A 23,275-nucleotide genomic window follows, 5' to 3' on the forward strand; every position below is an offset into this window, starting at 1 on the left:
TGTTGCCAGGTGAAACTGAAAACACATTTCTGTAAACACCGCTGGTTGCATTTGATTTTATTTCTCAGAGTTAAAACTGTTGGTTTTTCTTTAACAATCCCTCATGTCTGGTCACCCTTGCATCATTTTTCCATATTACCTGTTGCCATAGTATTCCAGAAATTGTGCCAATGTGATTTGAGATGAGTGAAATTGCACATTGCTCTGTGTTTACCTTTAAGTTGGACAATGAGAATATAATGGAAAACTTCACCAGATGTCTAAAACTAGTAGGGCTGAGAACTGTATTTGGGTGAATATATTCACATGCACAGATTTAGATCCATCCTTTAGCTCCCTCATTTAGTACTTTAGCCCTTTGCATGGTCAGTGGAAAGAGATGCCCCAGTTCAGGGTATGCATGATCTTCTTCATGCATGTTTGTCTTTGCCCTCAACCATATAGGAAGCATAAAAATAAGTATTAAATAATTCTGTGCTGCTGCTAAATGACTAAAGCTTCTCTTCAACAAGTGACTATCAGAATATATATGTGTATGTGTGGGTTTTTCATTTATCTTCCAGATATCATGTTGAACTGCAGCCCCAAATGCAAGCAGAATTATTGCCTTTTATTGCTGGTGTGACCCATATTAATACTGCAAGATGAAAAGTTGTAGTAAAGAAGGCTTACAACTATTTACATGTTGAATAGTTCTGGTGAGAGCCAGTGCATGACTAATAAGGAAAAACTTCAAAATGGGTACATCCTCTTTTAGAGAGGTCCCTTTTAGAGAAGTTGATTCCTCTGTCTGTTTCATTGCACTTATTCAGCTCCTGACCTGAAAGGCGGAAAAGCTCTTTCCTGAGTCACTGAGCTCTAGGGCAGGTTTGTCCATTTTCAGTTGGTTGTGTAGACAGCATGCTTCCCCAAATCCTTTCATCCTTATTCCTGTAGTTCATATTCTTGTAGCTGGAAGTGGAGGAAACCTCAGTGAGCTGTGCTGAGCTGCAGGGAAATGCTCCAATGTATCCCTCAGAGGCTGTTGGCTGGGAAAATGCCCTTTTCACTGCTCTGCATGCCCTGCTCTTTACTTGATGTCAAGGAGCTTGAGCTTAGTGCAAGGGTATCAACAAGCCTGGCCACAGGAAAAAGAGACTCTACCTTAGACTAAAGGTGTTGAAATTGGCTTCCCCGGGCTGCAGCCAAGACATTCGGTTCAGAGGTGTTCCCTACAGAGTTCAGTGGAAGGTGGCACTCTCCGTTTGGGGCCGGCCACTTTTGTTGGTGACTCCAGCCTCTGCCTAGGAGATGTGGGGAAATGTTCAGCATAGGGAGCACCTCCCTAGACGTATTTGGAAGGAGACCTGGGGCCGCCTGAATCTCTGCTTGGTCAGCTGAAAAGGAAAGGGATGGCTGGAGCAGGGAAAATGAGAAATGGATCTACCTTTTGCTCCAGCACAGCAGACTCAGAGTCTGGCAGAAACCCTGGTGGAGACCAGTGCCCTTCCTCTCCTTTGGACCCCTAAAAAGACCACCGCCAATTTTTAAAAAAAAATTTTTTTAGCTGAAAGCAGTTAAAGTAGCTACATAAATCCCACAGACCTGGTGGAATGGCTGTGCAGTCTTGTCTAAGCAAAACAAGCAGGAGAAATACTACTTCATCAACAAAGTACTAAGGATATGTTCTGAATCCATACATCATGAGCTAAGTACCAGATGGGCTGGCTGAGTACTTTAAAAGAAACAGCTCAGATAGATAAACATCTATCTGAGGATGATTCAAAAAGCCATCTGAAAATGCATTTTGTCTCCTTGCTCACAAATAACCTTCAGTCATTTTGTTTTGCAATGAAGTACTTTCAGCTCTGCTAGATTTCCTTAGTTCTTTTATTGTGTTTTTTTTTGGGGGTGGGAGAACAATTGTGCCATTTCAAGGGCCAACCTTTGCTGTCTCCCAGTGCCTTGTGCTAGTGCATGAGTGGGAGCCTGCCTGTGCAAGAGAGCTTGAGGCTGGACTTGAGCTGGAACCCTGGGGAGGAGGCAGGGCTGGCTGGCATTGGGATCTCTATGTCAGAACCCTGGCAGCTGTGAACTTGTGCAGATTTTTAGTGGACAGGGAAAGGGATCTGTGATGTGGCACACGTGAGACCTGATGACAAGGGATGGAGCCCAGCAGAAAAAGCCACATTGGTTGCAGTAGGCATGAGGTAGAGAGCAAGCAGTGTCCAAACATGCAAAAATGATGATTTTTGACCTCTAGGGGCCCCACTGAAACAATCTGAAGTGATTTACTTTGCTTATGTGTCCATCAGAGCAATTAGTAGATAGAAGCATTTCTTGAGTTTTTTTCTCATCTAACTATTTGTTCCTTTATGCGTTTTCTTTTTTTTTCCCTTCCCCTTTGAATAACAAGACCACAAGAAGCTGCTCATCTCTCAAGCCATCAGCTGTAAGCACCATGTTTCTGCTCAACTGATGGTGAGCTATCGAATAAGAATATAAAAAATTGGCATCTTTTGCAGATCCCATTTGCCTATTTGCAGGCCAGGTAACATGGTGTTGTATCAAGCTTGGAGTATTTGGAGTTCATCCTTATTTTGTGACCCTTTGCGAGGAAGAATATTTTGAACCTTTAAAAGATAACTTTAGAAGGCTTTCTGTGAAAGGGAGAAAGATACAGTTCAATTTTTGTCCAAAAGTTCCCTGTGTTTCCTTGTGATATGTGATGAATTTTACAACTCTTTTCTCTCTGTGATCCACCCCTTCCTCCCTCCCTCCCTCCTCTCCCCAGCATTGTTTAAAACAGGAAAAATTTTTTATAGCTGGATGAATATCTAGTTAATACATTGCCTTGACCTCCAAGGTTTGGGCTCTACAAGGTATTTGGAGATGTCAGCTGAAAGGCTTCATAAATATTTTAACTGCATTAGCTCACTCTTGCTGCCATAACATTAAAAATGTGCTTTCCCTAAATGTTTGCTACAAGAGTCTGACGGTCACGTCTGTGTCTTCTGGCAGCTCCTTCTTCTACCCCAGCACGAGCTGCAGGAGACAACAGCTTGAAATATTAATGACAGCTAATACAGCAAAATTGTGCTGAGAGAGAGAGGCACACACATGCATGGATGCACACTGTCCATGCAGGTGTGTGTTTGATGTATTTGAACATGCAAGGCAAAATCCTAAGTTGCAGAGCAGGCATTAGCTGGTGTCCAGCAATGCAGCACATCCAGCACAGCTGGGCTGCCTCAGGCCCTGTGGAGGTGTCAGATTCCTCACACTATGACCAGATTCCCTCTGAAAAATGTTGTGACCTCATGAAAGCCTTTGAAGGATGTTTGGGTTGGAACCACAGCACTGAGAACTTTACTCTAGGAGGGGATCCTTATAGGTTCATTTGTGGCCCCCCATACCAGGGAAATGATTGTGTGTGATCTTGCTGCTGGGGAGAGGCAGGAAGAGAGGGTCAAATCTCTGTGTGTGGTATGTGTCCCTCTAGATAAGCAATCCTGGTTTGAGCTTATGATCTGGTGAGTCCAGAGCTTGGGATGAGACAGGATTAGTATTTTCATTTATGCATTTTGTAAAGCATATCAGTATTTTCTGCACATTGAAGAGGGATAGTTCCCTTCATACATGAATACTCCTCCAGTTACTCTTAAGAAAGCCTGCAGTTTCCCTGTTTATCAGCCAGTGTCCAACTAGTTTTCTTCATAGCATGTTTTCATTAGATTTCTGTTTTAATAACAGTTCTAAATGGCAGTCAGTGGAACTGGCCTTGGGAAGTGCCTGTCAGGCCAGGAGAGGCAAGAAGTGTTTGGTGGTCCCTTCTTTGGCTTGCTACTTGTGCAGCACATTCCTCAGACAATTCTTGAAGCTAAGATGTGAATGATTTCTCATACCATGAGCGTTATCAACTTGAAACACAGGATTGAAGGATGAATCATTCTCACTGAATGATTCTGAATACTTATTTCTTCTCCAGCTCTTTGTGTCCACCTTGACTTAATGTAACCTAAAAAACCCTGTAGCCATTCAGTTCAGTGGGTCAGGGTTGTATTGCACTTGTAGGTCCTGCTCCCTTGGCTGCTGAACAGGAATTTGCCTTTCCTATTGCATGCCCACAGGTTGCTTTTCTCTTGTTTTCCCCAAGCATTTAATACAGCATTGGATTTCCTCTGGTTTCCTTCCTCAGGCAGGAAGCAACAAAACCTGATCTAAAATAGCTCATATGCACTCAGAGTAGAAACCCTGTTTAAATATCACACAGTGCCAGGCAGAGCAGTCACAGTTTGTTTGTTTATTTGTTTGTTTATTTATTTATTTGTATTAACTACCCAGGGATTAACCAGTTTACCAAATCAGGGAAAACTGTGAAAGCTTTAATTACACAAACAGAGCAAGCTGAACATTTTGCTTTGTCACACAGACAAGTGAGAATTCTGGGATGCCTGGTGATTATGGCTGGGTGTGTTTTCAAAGCACTTGTCCTTGCTCTGACTTACAAACTCATGCTACTGCCTGTGTAAGCACATGCAGATTTCTAAATAGAGCCAAGGAAAACAGACTGCAGCTGAAATCTGCTTCTCCTCCTGTTTTAAGGACTGGACTATTGATGGGCAGAACAAGAGAGCTAATGCATCCATAGACTGGGAAAGCACATCAGCAGGTTACTTTGCATCTCTGACAGGATCTTAAAGTCGTGACATAATTCAGATTGCAAGGGCCATCAAGAAGTTTCAGATCAAACCTACAATCCAAAGCATGGCCACTTATAACAGGATGCTCAGGGCTTGACCAGCCAAGTTTTGGAAACCCTCAAGGCTAAGGACCTCACAGCTTCTCTGGGCACTTGCTCCAGTGTTTGCCCTCACGATAAAAATAATTTTCCTTTTATTTAATCAGATCTATCATGCAGTTCTGCAGAGATTGGCTTTTCTGTATCTCACCATCAGGCAACTGTAGACATCAATAAGCTTTTCCATGGGACTTCTCTGTTTTAAGGCTGAACAAGCCTAGCTCCTGCAGCCTCTCCTCACCTGTTGTGCTCTCAGCTGCCTGCTCAGTCCAGTATGTCAATATCTTTCTTGCACTGGAGCCCCCAAAGCTCCATGCAGTTCTCCAGATGTGGTCTCACAAATGCTGAATAGAGGGGACTAATAAATTTCCTTGACTTTCAGCTGTGATCCTGTAAGTAAAGCCCAGTATGCTGTTGGTTTCCTTTGCCTCGGAGCACACTGCAATTCCCAGCCCTGGTCTTGTCTTTTTTTATTCTAAAGCTGTTCCCAACCCATCTACCTAGTCTGAATTGTGTAAGGGTTAGTCTGCCTCAGAGGCAGGACTCTGCTGCATTTGCCAGAGTTCATGAAGTACCTGTTCTCCAGCATCCTAAGATCTGCCTTTTGAGGAAGTCCTGCCCCTGCTGTTGCAGCTGCCCAGCCCATGCCCCAGGACAGCAGCTGGCACACTCGCATTATTGCAAGCCTCCCCAGACCCAGGTTCAGTGAAGTCCACACACTGCTGAAAGGGCACTCTGTTGTGTCCTCCAGGATGTTAATAAATATGTTAGATGGTACTGGTCCCTGTATTGACCACCTAGAATGCCCCTGGAAAGTGGCTGCCAGTTCAACTTTATTGGGACGGCTGGGCTCAAAGGATGGTAAGGTACACTCCTCACCCATTGCAGGTAGCTACCCAGTCCAGATCAGTGATTTGACTATAGGCTGTTTTAAAAATAAATAAATTAAAAAAACCCAACAGAAGAATCCTTTTATTTTCAAAGTTTGATCAATCCATGAAAGAAAGAGCAGCACATTTTTTGCAAAGCCCAAATAACTGTACAGCTCATTCTGAAGACAGATTTTTTCCCAACAAAAAGGAAGTGCCTGTTGAAGAGAAGGAACCAGGAAGGGAACCGGGACCAACTGTGGCCAGCATGGTTCTGCTGGCTGGTACCTTTAGAAACACACTACATCCTTCACACTTCTCCTTCCAGTGTTTGTCTCCTTGAAATCACTGAACACCCAGGTGAGGATCCATCTAACTATAAAAGACATTTTAGCATCCCTGACTGCTATGTCAGGGCTGCCCTGTATATTTCAATTTTCATTCACAGGACATATGGAAAAAATGGAGCAAAATGTTCCAGGGGGAATGCTGCCTGGGTAGCCACCTTTTCACTTCAGAGGAAATCAGGTTGTCTTCCAGTGAGTTCCAGTCATCAAATCATTTTATTGTTACAATATCATGAAGCAATTTTTATTTTGTGCACATCAAGGTGCTCAAAGTGTTAGTTTTTCACAGTATAGAATGGATGTGACAGCATTTGTCATGGAAGCACTCAGCAGAGTATGTTTCAACTTCATTTAGTTGTGCTGTTTTATGAAGTTCTGCAGTAAAATGTGCCAGCAAATTATGTTAGTTTATTTCTGGTGATTAACTAATCATTCATATAATAAATAGCAGCTAACTACAAGAAAGAGATTTATTTGTCACAGATTAAGAAGAATGTCAAACTTTTCCCATTTCATGTAAAAAGGCAGAGGAAAAAATACTTCTAAAATGACTTTGCAACATGTGCTTTATTTTAAGTCATTACTGAATCAAAACTACAAGTATATCCTTTTAACATACCCTACCCACTCAATTATTTTTTTTCTCAGTTTTTTTTTTTTAACATGGAAAGAAACCTACATTGCAATTGTAAATTTTCATGCTGCAATGTTCTCTAATGAGACATTTGTTTCACTAATAATAGTAATTTAAAGGAAAAAAAAGGGCATTTCTCAAGTTCAAATGTATGTCTATATTTGGGAACTTAAAAAAAAATCCATCTCAGATGTAAAAGTGTGACTTGGAATATGTAAACATTTTTGTATACCTGAAACACTGGAAGAAGAGTATCAGCTAACAGCAAAACAACAGTTGCCTTAAATCATCGAAATGGGAAAAAGCATGTCATGGGGAGCAGATAGAAGCACACACTACTCAGTCTTTAAAGGGTTATAAGAAATGAAGTTGCTCATTAGGTCATTGATTTCACTTTTTTTCCTCATCCAATGGAAAGCAGTAATGCTGAAGAGAATGGCCCAGCAGAACACCCCATAATTCACCATAATTATTCTAGCCATCAGTTAATCTTGACAAAGTGTCAAGTTTCAGTTGCTTTTACTTTTTCCTGAGAAAAGTCATTGATGTTTGGTGGAAATGTCTCCTGTGACTATACAAATAAAATAAGGCATTTCAAGAGATTGTTACTTGTTTTCTTTTTGCTGACAGAGGCTTGTCCACAGTGTCCTTTGTACATCAAAACCTCTGCTTTTCTACAAATAGGTATGGCTAGAACGTCTTCAGTTCCCAGTGTGACCCTGGGTGTTGGGTGTCCTGAAGGCTCAGTGTCCCATTACTGTAGCTTGAAAGTCAGTGATGTACAACAGCATATTGCACAATCCAAACTGTGTGGCTCCAGAAAGGATTAAGAAGGTACACTGGAGTAATCTGTGGGTTCACTCCTTTAGTTTCTCTCTTAAGTTGTAATGGTTGTCTGGAAAATTAAATTAGCCAGACAAAGATGCAAACTTTTTGCTGATTAAATTACAAAGCAGTCCCCAGATTGTAGAGGAGTGGCACATTAAAAACAACAAATCATTCAACCTTCTTCACTTTTGATCCTTAATTTGAAAGGCAGCATGGATTCCTAAGGCCGTAGCTTCCAGGATTCCTTCAGTGAAAAATCATTGCTACCCAACTATAAAAGGCTTAGCTCTTAAGATAATATTGTGCTTTTTTTCTTTTTCCTTTAAAATTCAGATTTAACCAACTTGATTTGCAGTGTGATGCCAAAGAGATCAATTAGTTTTTTCCCTAGTCCACTTGATCATAGTCTCTGGTGAGCGATACAGGAATATTAGCTTGGCGTACAGGTCTTCTTCTAGTTCCAGTTCTCCAGTCTCTCGCACTAGGAAAATGTCAGTACACAGCTTCAGGATTCGGTCTACATTGGGTAGCTCCTCAAACATGATGGAGTGAGAGATCCCACTGAAAAATTCACGGACAAACTTCCCTATCACCAGGACAACTGAGGCATATAGTCCCATAATTCTGAAAAGAAAGAAAGGAAGAGTTCAAATCGTGCCTTGTAAAAGGGCAGCCAAGTGTGAGGAAGCTCATCTACATGGCTAACTGTGGTCTGTCAATGGACTGAATGTCAATTTCTGATTAGGGTCATGTTTCTGCTGTGCCACAGGATGAAGGAAAATAAGATCTCTTAGAACACCTCACAAATCTGGAATCATAAACAGCTGAGGCTGCTGACTTAAATCATTCGACCCCAGTTGCTGATGGTTGCATGTCCTGCCTGTTACAGCTTGGAAGTCACAACTGGAAATCTGACAGCCACTGGCTGCTAAAGGCAAATAATCTCTCAGTTTCATATCTTATATGTTTTATTAAGGTATATGTAGTAACTGGTGACAAACTAACATTTACCCTGATAATCCCCCCTGATAATCTTTTTATGGGGACTTCTCCAAAATCCTACCAGAAGGGTGTATCTCCTAGGAATGCTTAGTCTCCAGCCTTCCTCTGTCTGTGGAGATGTATTTCATAACTCTTTGACACCTAGGGTCCTAACCACAAGATTGAGAAGGTCACCAAAACCAGGCAGAGTTCAGGCAGAACTTGACTTGCAGCTAAACTAACATATTTTGAGTTATTTCTCTTCAGTAGGAAATTGGTATGAAGGGTGCTTCTGTTTTTGTGTGAAGGGTGCTTCTGTTTTTATTCCCACTGGAGAGCAGTTATCAGGGGTAATACTGACCTTGCAAATATTAATCCTTCTCTAGATAATATTAATAGACATGGATTTGAAAATCTCACAAAACCCCTTTTCAAAATGTTGTAATGTTCAAACACTACAACAACAACAAAAAAATAACCCCCCAAATCAGCAAATAAATTCATCTCTACTTCTATCTTATGTACTTTATTTAATTTGATGTAAAGATTCCCTCTTACCCATAACCAGCCAAGAATCCAAGGCTTGGTGGACTGACTTTATCACTGAATATGAAGAGTTCAAGACTCTCTTGAGGTGTTTTTTGTCTTTTCCCAAGCTGATTCAAAACCCACCATTCTTCAGATGCATTTTTGACAAGGGAAACTGTAATATTTTCCCACTTGCATTCTATTGAAAAAAAGAAATGTTAATATATATACAACAAGAATTGCAAAAATCAAACATTTTGAGACAGATACTTCAAACATCTGCATTATAAAATGACTAATGAAAAAGCAAAATTCTTCTAACTCTATTTTACATTATTTCTGTATACAAAAGTATAAAACCCAGACTTCTGTGTTTTTTCTTAGCAAATCTTATCTGAATCTGCATTAAATATTTAAATATTTAAAATATTTAATATTACATGCTCTTCCATACAACTGTCAAATAATTCTGGCATTTTCAGGCCAAAATATCAATAACACTCATAATGTCTGCATTTCAGACCTACAGAAACACATTGAACCTGGAAGGGTAGCAGTCAGCTTCTGTATCTCAAAGGGAAACTATCACCATAAACTATTTGTGTCTGATATAAAAGATAGTATTCTCTTGTATCAAAAAAAGGGTGCTATCCTGTTTTATGCATACTGGTCACACAGACAGGAGATGAACTCTGGTCCCCCTGAGTGTACATCAGCAGTGTATACATTAAAGCCCTTCCAAAGAAACTCAGATTAGGGACCTGACCAATGACAGTGAAGCACTCCTTGCTACTCACAGAGCTGGGTTCAGCCTCAAGAATTGTTTTTCTTGATGAACCTTGACAAGAACATACTACACAGCACTACTACTATTACATTCAAGCTCCAAATTTAGCCTCTGTTGAGAAAATTGCTCTTAGATAAAGACTTGTTCCTACTATTCCAGCCCAACAGGTTTTTCACACATATGTATGTGTGTGGGTACACATATTCTGTATGTCTGTGAGTACCTGTATGGATTCTGAAATTCAATGAGTTATTTAAAGTGGATTCTTTGTAGCCAATAAAGAAGGAATAGCTTAAAAAAAACATAAAAATAATGCAGTGTCATCATTTAAGCTGAGGAGCTGCATTTGCAGACATGCAAAACTACTGAATGTTCACAGTAAGGTAGCAGGGAGATGTGGAGAAGTGGAACTTGTAATCACTTACACCTAAAACAAAGGAAGAGAGTTCCTAAAGAAGACTTGAAGGAGACGGACATCATCCTTAGAGTCCTTTCTGTTAAATCCAAAGATAAAATATTTGGAGATGCATTTTCTGCCTTATACTGTATTACCTTATCTCTCCTCAAGCTTGCAGACACCAAGTAAAACCCATTTTAAGTGCATTTAAGACTGAAGTACCTCATACAGCTGTGAATGCACAAGTGTGAGTGCTGCCTTCCACTTCTTTAAACCATACACTCTTTTCCATGGTCTGGAGACATACCTTTCAATAGTTGCTTTATGGGTTTTGCCAGAGAATCACTAGGAGCCTTGATGTAGTATGGATACACTTCCTCTAATGTTCTGGAAAAAAAATGAGAAATCAAATATTTCATATTTTTATACCTCTAAAATAATTTAGAAATAACTAATGGTGCTATACACAGTTCCCAGTAATTCTTGGCTTAAGTTTTGTCTTTATAGTGTTCAGATGTCACATCTGAAAATTAACTGGATTTTTCAGCTATGCTTTTTCAGAACTTCAGCAGACAGATCAGTTCCATCCATAATGTCACCATTCACACACCATCAATTCCACATGGCTGGAGCACGTGCGATTGCACAGAATGTAGACTTTATATTTTGTTTGTCCTTTAAAAAAAGCTGCATTTTTAGTCAACAATAAAGTATATAATAAAGGCTAGTAAACAAGCTAGAAAAATATGTTGTGAGCACAACTATTACGTCAGAATTGAAAGGTGTTTTGATAATAACACCTGAAAAGAATGAGAATTGTTGCCAGACTTTTTTATTGGGAAATATTTTCACAGTTTTTAGGAGGATTTCAAACTTCTAAAGAAAGATGTTTGTAAAAGTTCTTCCACTGGACTCAAAATCAAATCATCTTGAGTGGGAATAAATTACCAGTATCTAGAGAGAGACACATTTCATTAAAAGCAGAGACACTGTTCTAGCATTTTCCTCAAATAACTGAAAAATTCCTGGGAAGAGGAGCTCTCAGAGAAATCCTGTGATTCTTGGCTACATTGCATACACCAGGCGAGGAAGGGTGGCCAATTGAAAATCCCTTCTGATCACTTCAGCAGGTCCAAGACAAGGTAAGAGCTCAGCAGCTAAATTGTCCCAGCAGAGGTGGTGGCAGAAAGCTCCCTGCCAAAGTATCTAAATGGTTAGTAGCTATCACAGCCATTTTTCCTTTATGACCAAGTAAAAACCTTAAATCTACAAAACTACTGCAAGACAGGCAAATGTAGCTCCATTGTCTATGTTACTGATTGCCTTTTGCAAAGAGAGAATTATGAATTAATTACTTCAGAGAGAATTATTAATTAATTATTTCTTCCCACAAATGAGAAAAATCTACCCTCTGTGGCCCTACATCACCTCAGGAAATATCGCTGTATCTTCATACAGCAGAAAAGAGGCATCGAGTATTTTTTAATCACAATGATCACATGTGGAATAGCAATCTGGATGTACGAGTGTGTGGGGGTGCAGAAAAACAGCTGTGCACAGAAAAGGCAAATTAATTTGTACCTACTAACAGATAAGAACCTCTCAGAGTTTTCACAATCCCAGTTGGTCTCAGCTTAAACTTTTCAACTCTTTTGGCCACAAATCAGATCAAGTGGCCTTCAGGGATGATGTGTTGGCTTAGCAGTACTTAGAAAGTACTGCTGTAAAGTAATCTCCAGTGAGAAGGCAGAAGAGGAAGAGCCAGACTTTTTCAGATCTAAAAGGATTCACCACTGCGGTTAATGTTATAAGGCTATATCTGTAGAATATTGTTTGATATTCATATGAAGAGCATGCTTTGTGAATTTCCATCACAGGAAAAGATCTGATGTCAGAAACGACTGCAGATGTTACCCTTTGACCGCAGTGATTTAACACTTCCTTGCCAATCTAGTACTATTCAAGAGTAACAATGTGAGATACAGTCTGGATAGTTATTTAGAACAAAAAAATCATCAATGCAACATCTTCAGATCAAGTTGAACTGATGTAACTCAAAGGTGTGTTGGACTGTGAATATACTGAACTTGTGCTTATCCAATAAATCAAAGAAAAGTTACTAATAGCTTCACCATGCTTGTTGTTGATGATCCTGTGTTCAGGGTCCTCTCAGCCTACATTTATAATAGGAAACAAGTTTTAACCTTTAATATTACTATTACTTGGCTTCAGTGCTGTTGGCCTCTGTTATTAGAGGGGGATAGATGGGTAGACAAATGAAACATTTGCACAAGCTTGACCACCTTAGGAAAGCAGGCTTCAAAGGGGGAAGTTTGCATATACATAGAAAAAGAAAATAACTTACACCTTTTCCGGTTGATTTTCAGCCATCATTGTAGCAATATCTCTTCTGGTATGGTTTTTTAGTGGGAAGGTAAGTTTATCTGACGCTATTTCAGCTTTGGCACCAAGGGAGAGATTCCTGTTTTAAGTAAAAGGGAAAACACATTGACAACCTACAACGAGAGCATAGCCTAAGCTGGGTGAGGCAGCTGCTGGGGGCTGCAGAGAAACACCCGTGACAGATGATGTGCAAAGGCAGAAAGCCTGTATGCTGCCTCTGTGACACAACAGGCCCACCTTACTGCTGCCTGTGGCCTCCTGGCCTAGATGAAAGGCAGCAGTCAAGCAGAAGGTCACTGTGGTAAGTCTATAAAATTTTCAGTCATTCGTGTTCACAGTGTATCCCACAAGATACAATTTGAGGGTGAAAAATGTCTCTTTGCACTAGTGTTTGAATGCTTGTAGCTATGAAAGCATATGGGCAAACTGTGCTTCCAGGAAAATAAGGGAGGGGTATGGGGATGTCAAATAAAGTTGAATTAAGTGTGCAGATTCATTACAAGCCTATCTCTGACTGTGGAAGAACGGACTGGGTGTGCTCTAGCCAGAGCGCAACAGTTTTATACTCTAGGCTGTCTCTTTCAAGAACTTCATTGTAAAGTCAGTTCACTGGGGCCATAGAAAGCTCACATGAGCAAAGGTCTCAACAGAATGGATCTGTGCCATTATTATGGTATTTGCACATAAAACTTGTTTGTGTCACTTCCAGACTCCCTTAATAAGAGGATGAAGAACTTGTGATTTTATTTCCTCATAGGTTTTCCGCCTTAACTATGTCTAAGTGAATACGCTTTCCATAAATGTTAGCAAGGTTGTTGTCAAGGGCAGTTAATTGGAACATCCCCACCTAAAACTGGCTAAAAAATTCTTACTTTTTTTCTTCTTCCTGTCAAGCCCCATTGAAAATTCTGCCTGGACTTTTTAAATCTATTTGGTAGTGGCTCCACTTCTTTATTTTTTGAGAACTGCAGGCAACAAATGTTTTCATGGGTAACAAAACTGACTTCTCTCTGTCTCTCTCCCTCCTACTCTCAGTTTTTTGCTCTGCCATAAAATAGAATTTGCTAAAAAATTAAACCAAAAATGCAATGTGGAACTGTTCTACTGAACTAATGCTTGGCAAATGATCCATCCACCTCATAATGACTTTGTTTAATTACCTCTGAATGGTCCATGAAATAACTAAAGTGAAGTCAGCCTCAAAGTCTCGAAGTCCCTGTATCATTTTCTTTCTACTGGGAGGGCTGATGGTCCATAAAGAATTTGAATTTCCCTCCAGATCTGCTCGAGTTATATCTTCTCTTGCATAGCCCTCAAGAAACTGCAAGGCAGCCTACAGGTGCAGAAGAGGAAAAGAACATTTCAGTGCAGTGATATTCACAAGACACAGAACCACATTTCCCAGTCAGACAGATTTGTAACTGTTTGATTAATTGTAAGTGCAGCGGTGTGCACTGATTGTTTTCCTCAGGTACCAACTGGGGCTTGAGATAGGAAGGGGAATCAATAAAATATAGCCAAGCGAAAAAGGCAAAACAAAAATGGCCTCATTGTTTGATGGCTATGTTGGCTAAAGTGAGTCTGAAAGTTCATGAAACAAACTCTGTAGAGGCTCTTTAAACTTGAGTTAAAATTTTATTCTGTCTTTTGTTAAGTATCTTTCTGCACAGAAAAGTGTCTGCAAAGGATGAACCAACTAGAACCTTGTAACTTCCAAATGCATCTAGGTTACAATATTTGTGATATTATACATGGGCTATGTGGTAGGATCTAATCTCAAATTCTAATATCAAATTCTTTAATGAGCTAGTAGCAAGCACTTCTTTTAAAGTTATATCTGATCAAATGTTAGTTACATTAGCAATACAACAGCTCCAACTAATTACTAGTCCTTTTCCTCTAGAAACTCGTGGAAACTGGGCATGTTGCTCCATGAAACACTGAGACTATGCTTAAATTTTTTTTTTTTTTTTGACATTTTAATGTCAAAACATTTCTAGGCTACACACACTTTCTTTTGACAGCACCACCATTCCTCACTGGAAGGTGAAAGATGTGTGCTCTCGAAAGAAGCATGGGGCTTAAAAGTGCTTAAGACATTGTTTTGTCCCCACAGCATGTTTTCTTTGGCAGTACACAAACATATCTCCTGAAGGTTTGTGTCATTTAGAGGGGAGGGTTTCATTTGGACAACAGGACAATTAGGGTTTCTGTCTTCCAGGATTTTGTGCAAAGATGTCTGCATTAATGGTAGCTTGTCTCACCATAACCCAGCACTGTCCTGACAAATGACGTGTCTGAGCTTTTTTCCATGCAAATCCTCTTTATAGAAATATCTTCCAATTGATGACAGCACTGATGACCAATCATAACTACACAAACAAAACTCACAAAAGGCCTCCATGGAAACATGCACACATTTTTAAGTAATGAGATATTCTACTTTTCACTTACAGTGTTACCCCTATAGCTTCTCAGAAATTCATTGAACTCATTTGGATCCAAACTTTTGAGCTGATTCTGCTGAGCACTCATGGTAAAAATAGGCTGGGAAACAAAAGAACACATGCTTATCACATTTACTTCACATTGGCTGCTACATACACAGTCCAGCATCTTGTGCATCACAGTCCAAGATAATTATGGCACTCAGTTCAACAAGACAATGTTATAATCTCCTTCCTCTGAGATGCAAGCTGCCTACAATTATTTTATATCCACCATGTGAACCTGTAGAATAATTTATTCCGTTTCCACTGCCAGTAGAAGCTGGTTTTAACTTGAAAATGAAGATAATATTTTACATTAGAGATAAAGTAACAAATTTTTAAACCCAAAAGGGGTCATTTATGGAAGCTTGCCATGTACCTTGCATGAAGCAGGAGAGTTCAATTCAATGGAAGAAAGAAGACATAGCACAAGGAAATATAATGCTAAAACCAGAAATAGCACAAGGAAATATAAAGCTAAAAACAGTTTGCTTTTAGTGTTTCTTATTTTTTACCTGATAACCTCCTAGAGTTATTGTGATTGATACATCTAGAGGCTTGTTGGTGATGCCTGCAACAGATTTGATTAAAGACATGAAGAGCAGTGGGAACCAGACAATACAAATCAGCAAGACGATAATCATGCCACCCATTCCATACTTCACAACTTTCTTTTTCTTCTGGCCTCTTGGCTGGGGATATCTCTGCAAAAGCAAACAGCAGTATGGTAACATCTCTTCTATCAAAGATACACTTCATATGATTTGATGGGTGAATATATAATGATTTTAAAGCTTCCCATCTATTGTGGTAATTTGCTACTCCATGTCAGGACAGCTATATTGAGATTTTTTTAGCCAAACCTGCACAGACGCCCAATTTCTGATGGCAACAGAGAGAAGTGACAAGTGAACCCAAAATGTGTGTCCAGTGTGAAAAATATTGTAAACCTCTGTGATTTTGAGTGTTCACAACCATAAAAAAGAAGAATTTAGGTAGGATGATTTGATTTTTTTTTGTCTAAGTGCTAGTATGAGCTCACAAGAACAAAATATAAAATAATAGCAGAAACAGTGATACAACAATTTGTTCCAAAAGCTGCTATCATGAGGCACCCACTTTCTTGTATTTGCACTTCTGAAAAGTTTTATCACAAAACTCCTTAAGGCAGACTTCCTCTCATAGGTCTTGAAATGCTGCAAAATGTATATTGTGGGGGATGGGGGGAGCAGGAAAATTGTTTGCCAGCAACTGACATATACAATCAGTAAAATTTCTGATATTGCACTACTTCCACATTTATTTCACACCTCACAGTATTTCTCAGAGTTCACAGGCTTGATCCAATCTGTTTCTAGTGAATTCCGCAACGACTCCAATTAACTAATGTTAAAAATGTTATTGCTGTTCCTAAAATCTGGTTACTGTTGATGTAACATCCTTCTCTTTCTTAGCTTCTGAGGACAAAAGTGACTGCTTTTCTTCTTCCTTCAAAGCAGATCACATGGCATGTCTGTTCTGCCTTGCCCATAATTCCTGTCCTCTATTATTTGCCTCATGACTGAATACTCTTAATAATCTCACCATCCTGTAAAATGTCTTACTTTCACTGTAATTTATTTTGGTGTAATTATCTTACAGAGTTTAACTCCACAATGTTTAGTAGCTTGTCCTCCATGCATTGCATACCACATGTGAAAATAAATATGCACTGCACTGCACCTCAAACACCCCAGGAATCTGACTTTCAGGAAATTGTTCTTGCTTTGCAACATGAATCCATAGAGCCCTATGAGAATATTACATTTGTAATACAATGCTATATTTAAAACCAATTATTTACTTTTCAGAAGCAATGTATCAAGTAATTTGTCTTGCGCTAGAGGATAGTATTTTCATTAAAATATCATATCAAGATCAGCAGGGGTATTATTATTATTATTTGTCTGGAGGATATTAGTTGAGGCACTTCTAATGATGTTACAGAACATCTCAGAGAGACTCTAGCAGTCCAGATAATTGGGCATTCCACTCAGTGAGAGAGAGAACCAAAGTACCATCAACAATACTCGTAAAGTTACGACACAGTTATTTTTCTACATACATGCCAGCTTAGACATGGAAATCTTTCCATGTCAGATCTCTGCTACACATAATGTGAACTGTAGCGTAAAAAAATGTGGTGAGACGGAGAGCCAAAGTAGAGCTGGGTTTTTACTTCCCCTACTCCTGAAGCTCTTCAGAGCTCCTTCCATTCATGGCAGAAGTGGGAGTCATAGAGAAAAAGCCTATATGCATGATTAGTGTGCAATGTAACTCTGAGTTAATCTATGTGATATACTTAGAAAGCAATTGCCATTAAGAGACAGGATTATAATAAAAGTAGAAATACGTCAGTAACACTTAAAAGTAAATCCACTTCAATACAGATGTAGAATTTCTGACTGGTTTGGTCACTCTTAAAATAATGCTTCACTTCTTTTTCAAATTGGCAAAATGAGCAAGCATATGGTTGCAATCTTTATAGCAGTTACAAAGAATCCAGAATTTGCAAGTTTAATTTGAACTGAAGCTTAAATGATTTAAAGAGACTGACATTTCAGTGAGACAAATGGTGGGTTTATCTGGCCTGCAGTTCAGTTCTGGATGTGCAGGGACTCTCCTGAGATAAAGGAGCCAGCTGACCTCCCTCTGCAGTTACATGAACCCAGTGTCCCTGGGACCTACACTGCGGGGCATGGGCTCTTCCTTCTACTGGCCTTTCTCCTCAGCTGCAGCTTCCCTGCTACTCGAGGTTACTCATTTAGTTGTGTTTGACTGTGTGAATACCAGCACTTTCAACCCCAGCCTTGAAACCCAGGCATGCAATTAAGCCAGCAGGCACACCTTCTGGAGTTCACATTAAGGGTGGAAAAATCAGCTGGGCACAAAAGAGAAGCCACTTGAAGTTTTATTCGTGGCAGCTGCCAATTAGCGTAAAGTACCCAACAGTCTGGATATTTCTGAACACAAGTGTCAGGCATATCTTCCAACAAACTTTTTGTAGTGGATTCCTCATTTATTTAGGGACTCATGATTATTTCTCTTCCCTTCTGCATGGGGAAGAGAATGTCTGAATCACTCATATGGGGCTTCCTTACTTTTTCTGACTCTCGCCAACACTTCAGGATGAATATATGAGCATAGATATCTTCAACACAGATCCAGCTGGAAAGACTGAGAGTGGTATCAGTCCAAACCCAGTCCATTACTGCTCTCAGCTCGGTCAAAAATGGAACCAGGCGGAACCTGAAGGGAGACCACAGCAGATATCTGTCAGAAACAGAGGCACATCAAACAAGCACAGCAAGCGTATATATGACAAGAGGGAGAATTAAGACAACACGAAAAGAGCTTAACTGGGGATTCTGTAAACACAAATACAATCACATCCTGAAATTTCCATAGCTTGTGTTACTCTAGATCTTCTTGCCAGGCCATGAATATTCTTATGCATCATTATGTCCATATTTGTGATTTAGCTACTAATGGAATAGTACAAGATTTCCTAGATTCCTCTGACCTGGGAGAGGAGTGCATGTTTTCTACAGGATGGTGGGATTAATTTTACACCTCCTTACACCAAGTGTTGCATGGCATCTTTGCAGTAGGTGGGCAGCCCTCTGCTGCATATGGAACTGGGCTTTGTGACTCAGGATTAAGCAGCAGAAGAAGGTGGGAATCAACAGGAAATCAACAAGCAATGAGCTCTTGTTTAAAGGGCATCATTCCCTTTCCTAGTCCCACACTTTAAAGAGTATTTCATGTGAGGAAAGCTTTCTTCTGTAACTTTTCCTTGGAATCCAAGGAGCCCATACTGCAAACACTTAGAAAAGGTTGAAATTATTCAATTTTTTTTCTGTGAATTAACACATATGCTTCAAACTGGCTTAATCACAAGGCCACTGTAACAGTGTAAATGGAGGATGTGGTCTGCTTGTGTAAAACCACCTTTCACTCTGAGGTAATGGTGCACCTGTTCCTTACCCTAACACTCCGAACTCCTGAGGAGTTTCAAATGTGCAACACTTTTCAAAGCAAACTTTTTTTTTTTTGTGCTTATTTTTAAGTTCCTATTTCTCAGGTGTGTTGTCTTCCACTCCATTCCTTTCATCTGCTGAGGTATAGCAGGTAGACCTGCTCCAAAGGTCTCTTTGGGATTTGACACCTTACTACTTTTTAGGACTGCAGAACTAATAACATTACTTGTCTTCTAGCACAATGTGCAGTCCCTATTTCTGTTCACAAAGGTGATTTCTTAGAAGTGTTAAAAATGTCTATTTCATATGGGACCAAATGGCTGACTGGTATATCAGGCTTCAGACTGAGAGATGGAATTTTATGAAGTTTGCCTTCTACAAATAGATTTTTCTTTTTCTTGTGGACTACAGGAGACATATGGCATATACAGAGAATGCTGTGTAAAATTTACTGTCTTATTTCCAGCTGTCTGTGAAGAAAAGTCATGAATAACCCCAGCATTTCCCTATAGAAGATCCCTATTACACAAAAGAAAGAAGAAAGGCAGTAAGTCTATGCTTACCCTTGAAATAAGAACAGGTTGACATAGTTATAACTTTTTGTGAGGAAGTTGCCAAGAACACGGGTTGGATATCCACAGCGTATCTGATAAGCTGATAAGCCAAAATAAACACATTTCACGAAATACCAGAGCTGGGCAACTGTGTTCTGGCTAAATTTCCTGTAAAGGAAAAGATAAAGGAAAATGATGAGCTTTGTATCTGTGTATGACCGAATTAGCTTGAAATGGTTTTTTGCTCCTGGCAGTTTCCCCTTCCTAAGGTCCTGTGAAAAGGTCTTGGTTGATGACCCCATGGCAGGGTTAAAGGAATATAAGAAAGACACTGAATGAAAAAGTCTAAAACCAGCATCCATTGCCACCTCAGGGTCACAGAGGAGAGACTGGGAATGGACTCCCCAAAGAGTGAAGGCCTTGGGCAATGCCCTCTCCCTCTGCATGCTGAAGATCCCTTGCTGCCCAACACAGAGGAAGATCAGTCTTCCTCTGCCCCCATGATGACTCAACCCTCTGTGAGTCCTGGGTAGGGGCTCAATCAAGGCAGCTTTAGTGGCTACTTGTGTTCATGTCAGCACCTCACACAGGAACTGAAGATGGAGTGACCTCTGAAAATATTTCCTATCCTTCCCTGCTTGACTCATCTTATTCCAACAAATAGTTGAGACAGCTCTACACTTTCTCTTCTCCAGACTGAACTAACCCTCAGCCTCTCCTCACATGTGCCATTCTAGTTGTTATTCAATAGCACAGTGGATCTGCAGCAGATGCCTCATGATGGACAGCATTTGCCAGCCAGCCATAACCCAATATTTTCAATTAAATCTCACAGAAGTATTTTAATGAAAAAATTTGCAGGGGGGGGGGTCTAATCTCACTCAGAAGGAATACAGGATGCTTCAGATGCAGATTTGATATTAAAAACTTGATACAGATTTTCCAAAAGCACAAGGTCAAAATTATTTTATTTCCTCACAGTTCTCAATGTGCAATAGATAAGAGATCCATTTGAAAAATGATTTTTTTTCAAATTTTTGCACAATTGCTACTTCACTTTCTTTTTGAGAGGAAGTGAGACTTTTCAGTCTTCTTTTACACTATAAACCTATTTCTTTTTTCCCAGTAAAATAGCTTGACTGTTAATGAAGTGTAAGGTGTCCAGGTGATACTATCAATTTCCATGGACAGTCAATGGAGTGAGGGAAATATTTCAAGGAAACTTAAAGTAGGAAGAGGAGAGTTAGCCAAACACTAGGGAGGGAACCTTAACACCTCTGCACTGCAGAGTGCAGTGGTCAGTGCCCTGAGCCATGAAATGAAAAATGTTAGATTTGGGAGTGAGCCTGACCAGGTACATGACACAAAATTTTATGCAGCGGGTGACCGCCTCCACATCACCTCCAGAGCCAAGTGGCAGGAGCACGGGAGGAGAACTTTGCTCTTCAGAACAGACACATATTTTAGACATTCCTCAGTTTAATGAGATTTAAATCCACAGTTCACACATTTCAGGAAAGTGCTAAGTTATAAGTTACTCTGAGGGAGACATTTTCTACTCGCTCTCCTAAAGCAGCATGCAGCAGTCTTGGGAGCAGGGAATTGGATTGGAAGCCAACATTGTCTCAGCTGAAGGCTCTAATCACTCAATCACAGGCAATTTCTCTTTCACCTGCTTGCATTTTGGCCTAAACTGAGAATATTTCTGTACCTATATAACTTATTCTTCCTCAAACTTATATTGGCCACAGTTACTGCTGTGGAAATGCATTCCAACTTTCTGCTTAGAAATGAGGCAAAGAAAAAGCTTGATCACGATTCCAAAGCCTAGCTATAAACATCTCCAATTTAAATACAACGAACTTGGTAGAGCATCAGTATTCCACCCATATTGTTTCTTGATAAGGCTTATACCTTTCTGTCACTCCAGGCAATATGAAGAACATCCAGAAATGTATTCCGAAAACAAGGATGACCTGGAAGATGACTTTTCCCATGACAGTCTTTTTGAGGTACAGTGCTCGATCTACCACCATGGTACCAAACTGAATGAGCACCATCACCAAAAATGCCTCTGGGACCTGGTCCTCTGATAATGAAGAGGTGATATCTGCTGCAGCAGAATGTTTCTGAAAAGCAAAATATAAGGGTGGTCAAGGAAAAAGGACACTTGCATGATATTTATCATCTACAACATGTAAATCCTGCTGAGGATTTACAGATAGATGCCTCTGTGACGTACCCCAAAAGCCCAAAATCCAAACACAATGATGATGAAGTCCACTGTATCTGCGAGGAACATCAGCACGTACACATCAGTCACTGCACTGTAGTCTGGATGAATAAGATTGTAGAAAAACTGTCTGATGGGCATGTACACCTGGAGAGTCCTAAAGCAACACAGACCACAATGTGATTTAATAGCACATAACTTGCACTGAAGAAAGTAAAGGCTGAGTGTGGTATGATTAATATTTTTAAAGATATCTAAGATCTACTCTGACAGCCTTCGCAGGACTGCAGAGACACCAGTCTCTTGTTCTGATTGCTTCTAAACCACTGTATTAAGATTTGTTCAGTAGAAATATACATAGCCAACCAAGTCACATGGGATATTTAGCTTTTTTATCAGGAAGATGCTATTTGAACAACTGCAGATATGTATGATGTTCAGCTGGTTGGACATCTGCATACATGTTGAATTAACATCAGTAGTAGCCTTCCTCCTTTAAAATGCTGGCTTACTGCTTTACTGTTTGGAACCTCCCACCAAACTCACACAACTCCTCATATTGCTCACTTTTTAATTGTAAAAGCCTTGGCTTTGATCATTTGTTCTCGAAACTTTTCCATGAGAAGCTCTTTTCTAGATTTTTGCTTGATGCTTAACACACTGCTTCCTTTCTGACTGCTGTTTCGTGTACTGGTACTTCCTGGAAAAAAGGGGAGGGAAAGAGAAGTCAATTCAAAAGAAAAGTTTAAATACTAAAGTTAGAAAATAATAAATCTTGAGGCTTCCATTTCATATGACTCCCACATTTGAAAGAAATGAATTGAAATGAATTCTTCTTTTTTCCCCCCATCTTGAGAGCATCCAGTAAAGATTTAATCACTGGCAGATCAAAACTTGATTAATAGCTATAAAAAGAGAAAGCAGACTAGTGATAAAAGCAAGTATTTGATTGATCTGACTCAGTCACCTCAATTGGTATTATATATATTTAGGCTAGAGTATTCCTGCCCTTTTTACAAGATGGGACATGTAATCTCTTTCAATTTAACTAATAAAAACATTTTCTTAATTCACGTTTCTACAAATGTAGATATGAAAAATACATGTGCTTTGCATTCCTCTAGCTGGAGATTATGCTGGACAAGAATTTCTGGATCTGGGCCACACTGAGCATTCCTTTCCCAGCTTTAGGATAATGTCATTTAAAAAACATAATGAATCACAAAGTATGGCTCTCCATTTGAACTTTAGGAAGGCCTGGAGTGTGTTCAAACATGAAGATACATTGGTTCATATCCTATTTCATCACTGAGAAGCAGCAGCATTCAGTAGCCCCTGGGAGCTCCTCAGCAACCAGCCCAAGGTTTCAGTAGAATGATCCTATGGGAAATGAACATTTGTCATTCAAATCCCAGAAATGCCATGA

The 23,275-nt window shown here is 39.8% G+C and overlaps 1 protein-coding gene across 12 annotated transcripts in view; it reads right to left on the minus strand.

The window, feature by feature from the left end:
• Positions 1-5,734: 5,734 nt before the first annotated feature.
• Positions 5,735-23,275, minus strand: part of PIEZO2 (piezo type mechanosensitive ion channel component 2) — a 287,266-nt gene continuing 269,725 nt past the window's right edge. For 11 of the 12 annotated variants that reach the window (XM_068192503.1, XM_068192518.1, XM_068192513.1 and 8 more), the window contains 12 exons: positions 22,417-22,549; positions 21,859-22,006; positions 21,531-21,745; positions 19,626-19,784; positions 18,184-18,331; positions 15,559-15,747; positions 15,009-15,101; positions 13,715-13,887; positions 12,517-12,633; positions 10,459-10,538; positions 8,998-9,166; positions 5,735-8,082 (listed from right to left, as the gene is read on the minus strand). In XM_068192503.1, coding sequence (XP_068048604.1) covers positions 7,830-8,082; positions 8,998-9,166; positions 10,459-10,538; positions 12,517-12,633; positions 13,715-13,887; positions 15,009-15,101; positions 15,559-15,747; positions 18,184-18,331; positions 19,626-19,784; positions 21,531-21,745; positions 21,859-22,006; positions 22,417-22,549 — 1,877 coding nt within the window. In that variant the 3' untranslated portion in view covers positions 5,735-7,829. Of the gene's footprint in view, positions 8,083-8,997; positions 9,167-10,458; positions 10,539-12,516; positions 12,634-13,714; positions 13,888-15,008; positions 15,102-15,558; positions 15,748-18,183; positions 18,332-19,625; positions 19,785-21,530; positions 21,746-21,858; positions 22,007-22,416; positions 22,550-23,275 lie in introns of those variants that run through there. The other variant, XM_068192581.1, reaches the window with a different exon arrangement.

This window comes from Anomalospiza imberbis, chromosome 1 (genome assembly GCF_031753505.1).
Source record: "Anomalospiza imberbis isolate Cuckoo-Finch-1a 21T00152 chromosome 1, ASM3175350v1, whole genome shotgun sequence".
Lineage (NCBI taxonomy): Eukaryota > Metazoa > Chordata > Aves > Passeriformes > Viduidae > Anomalospiza > Anomalospiza imberbis.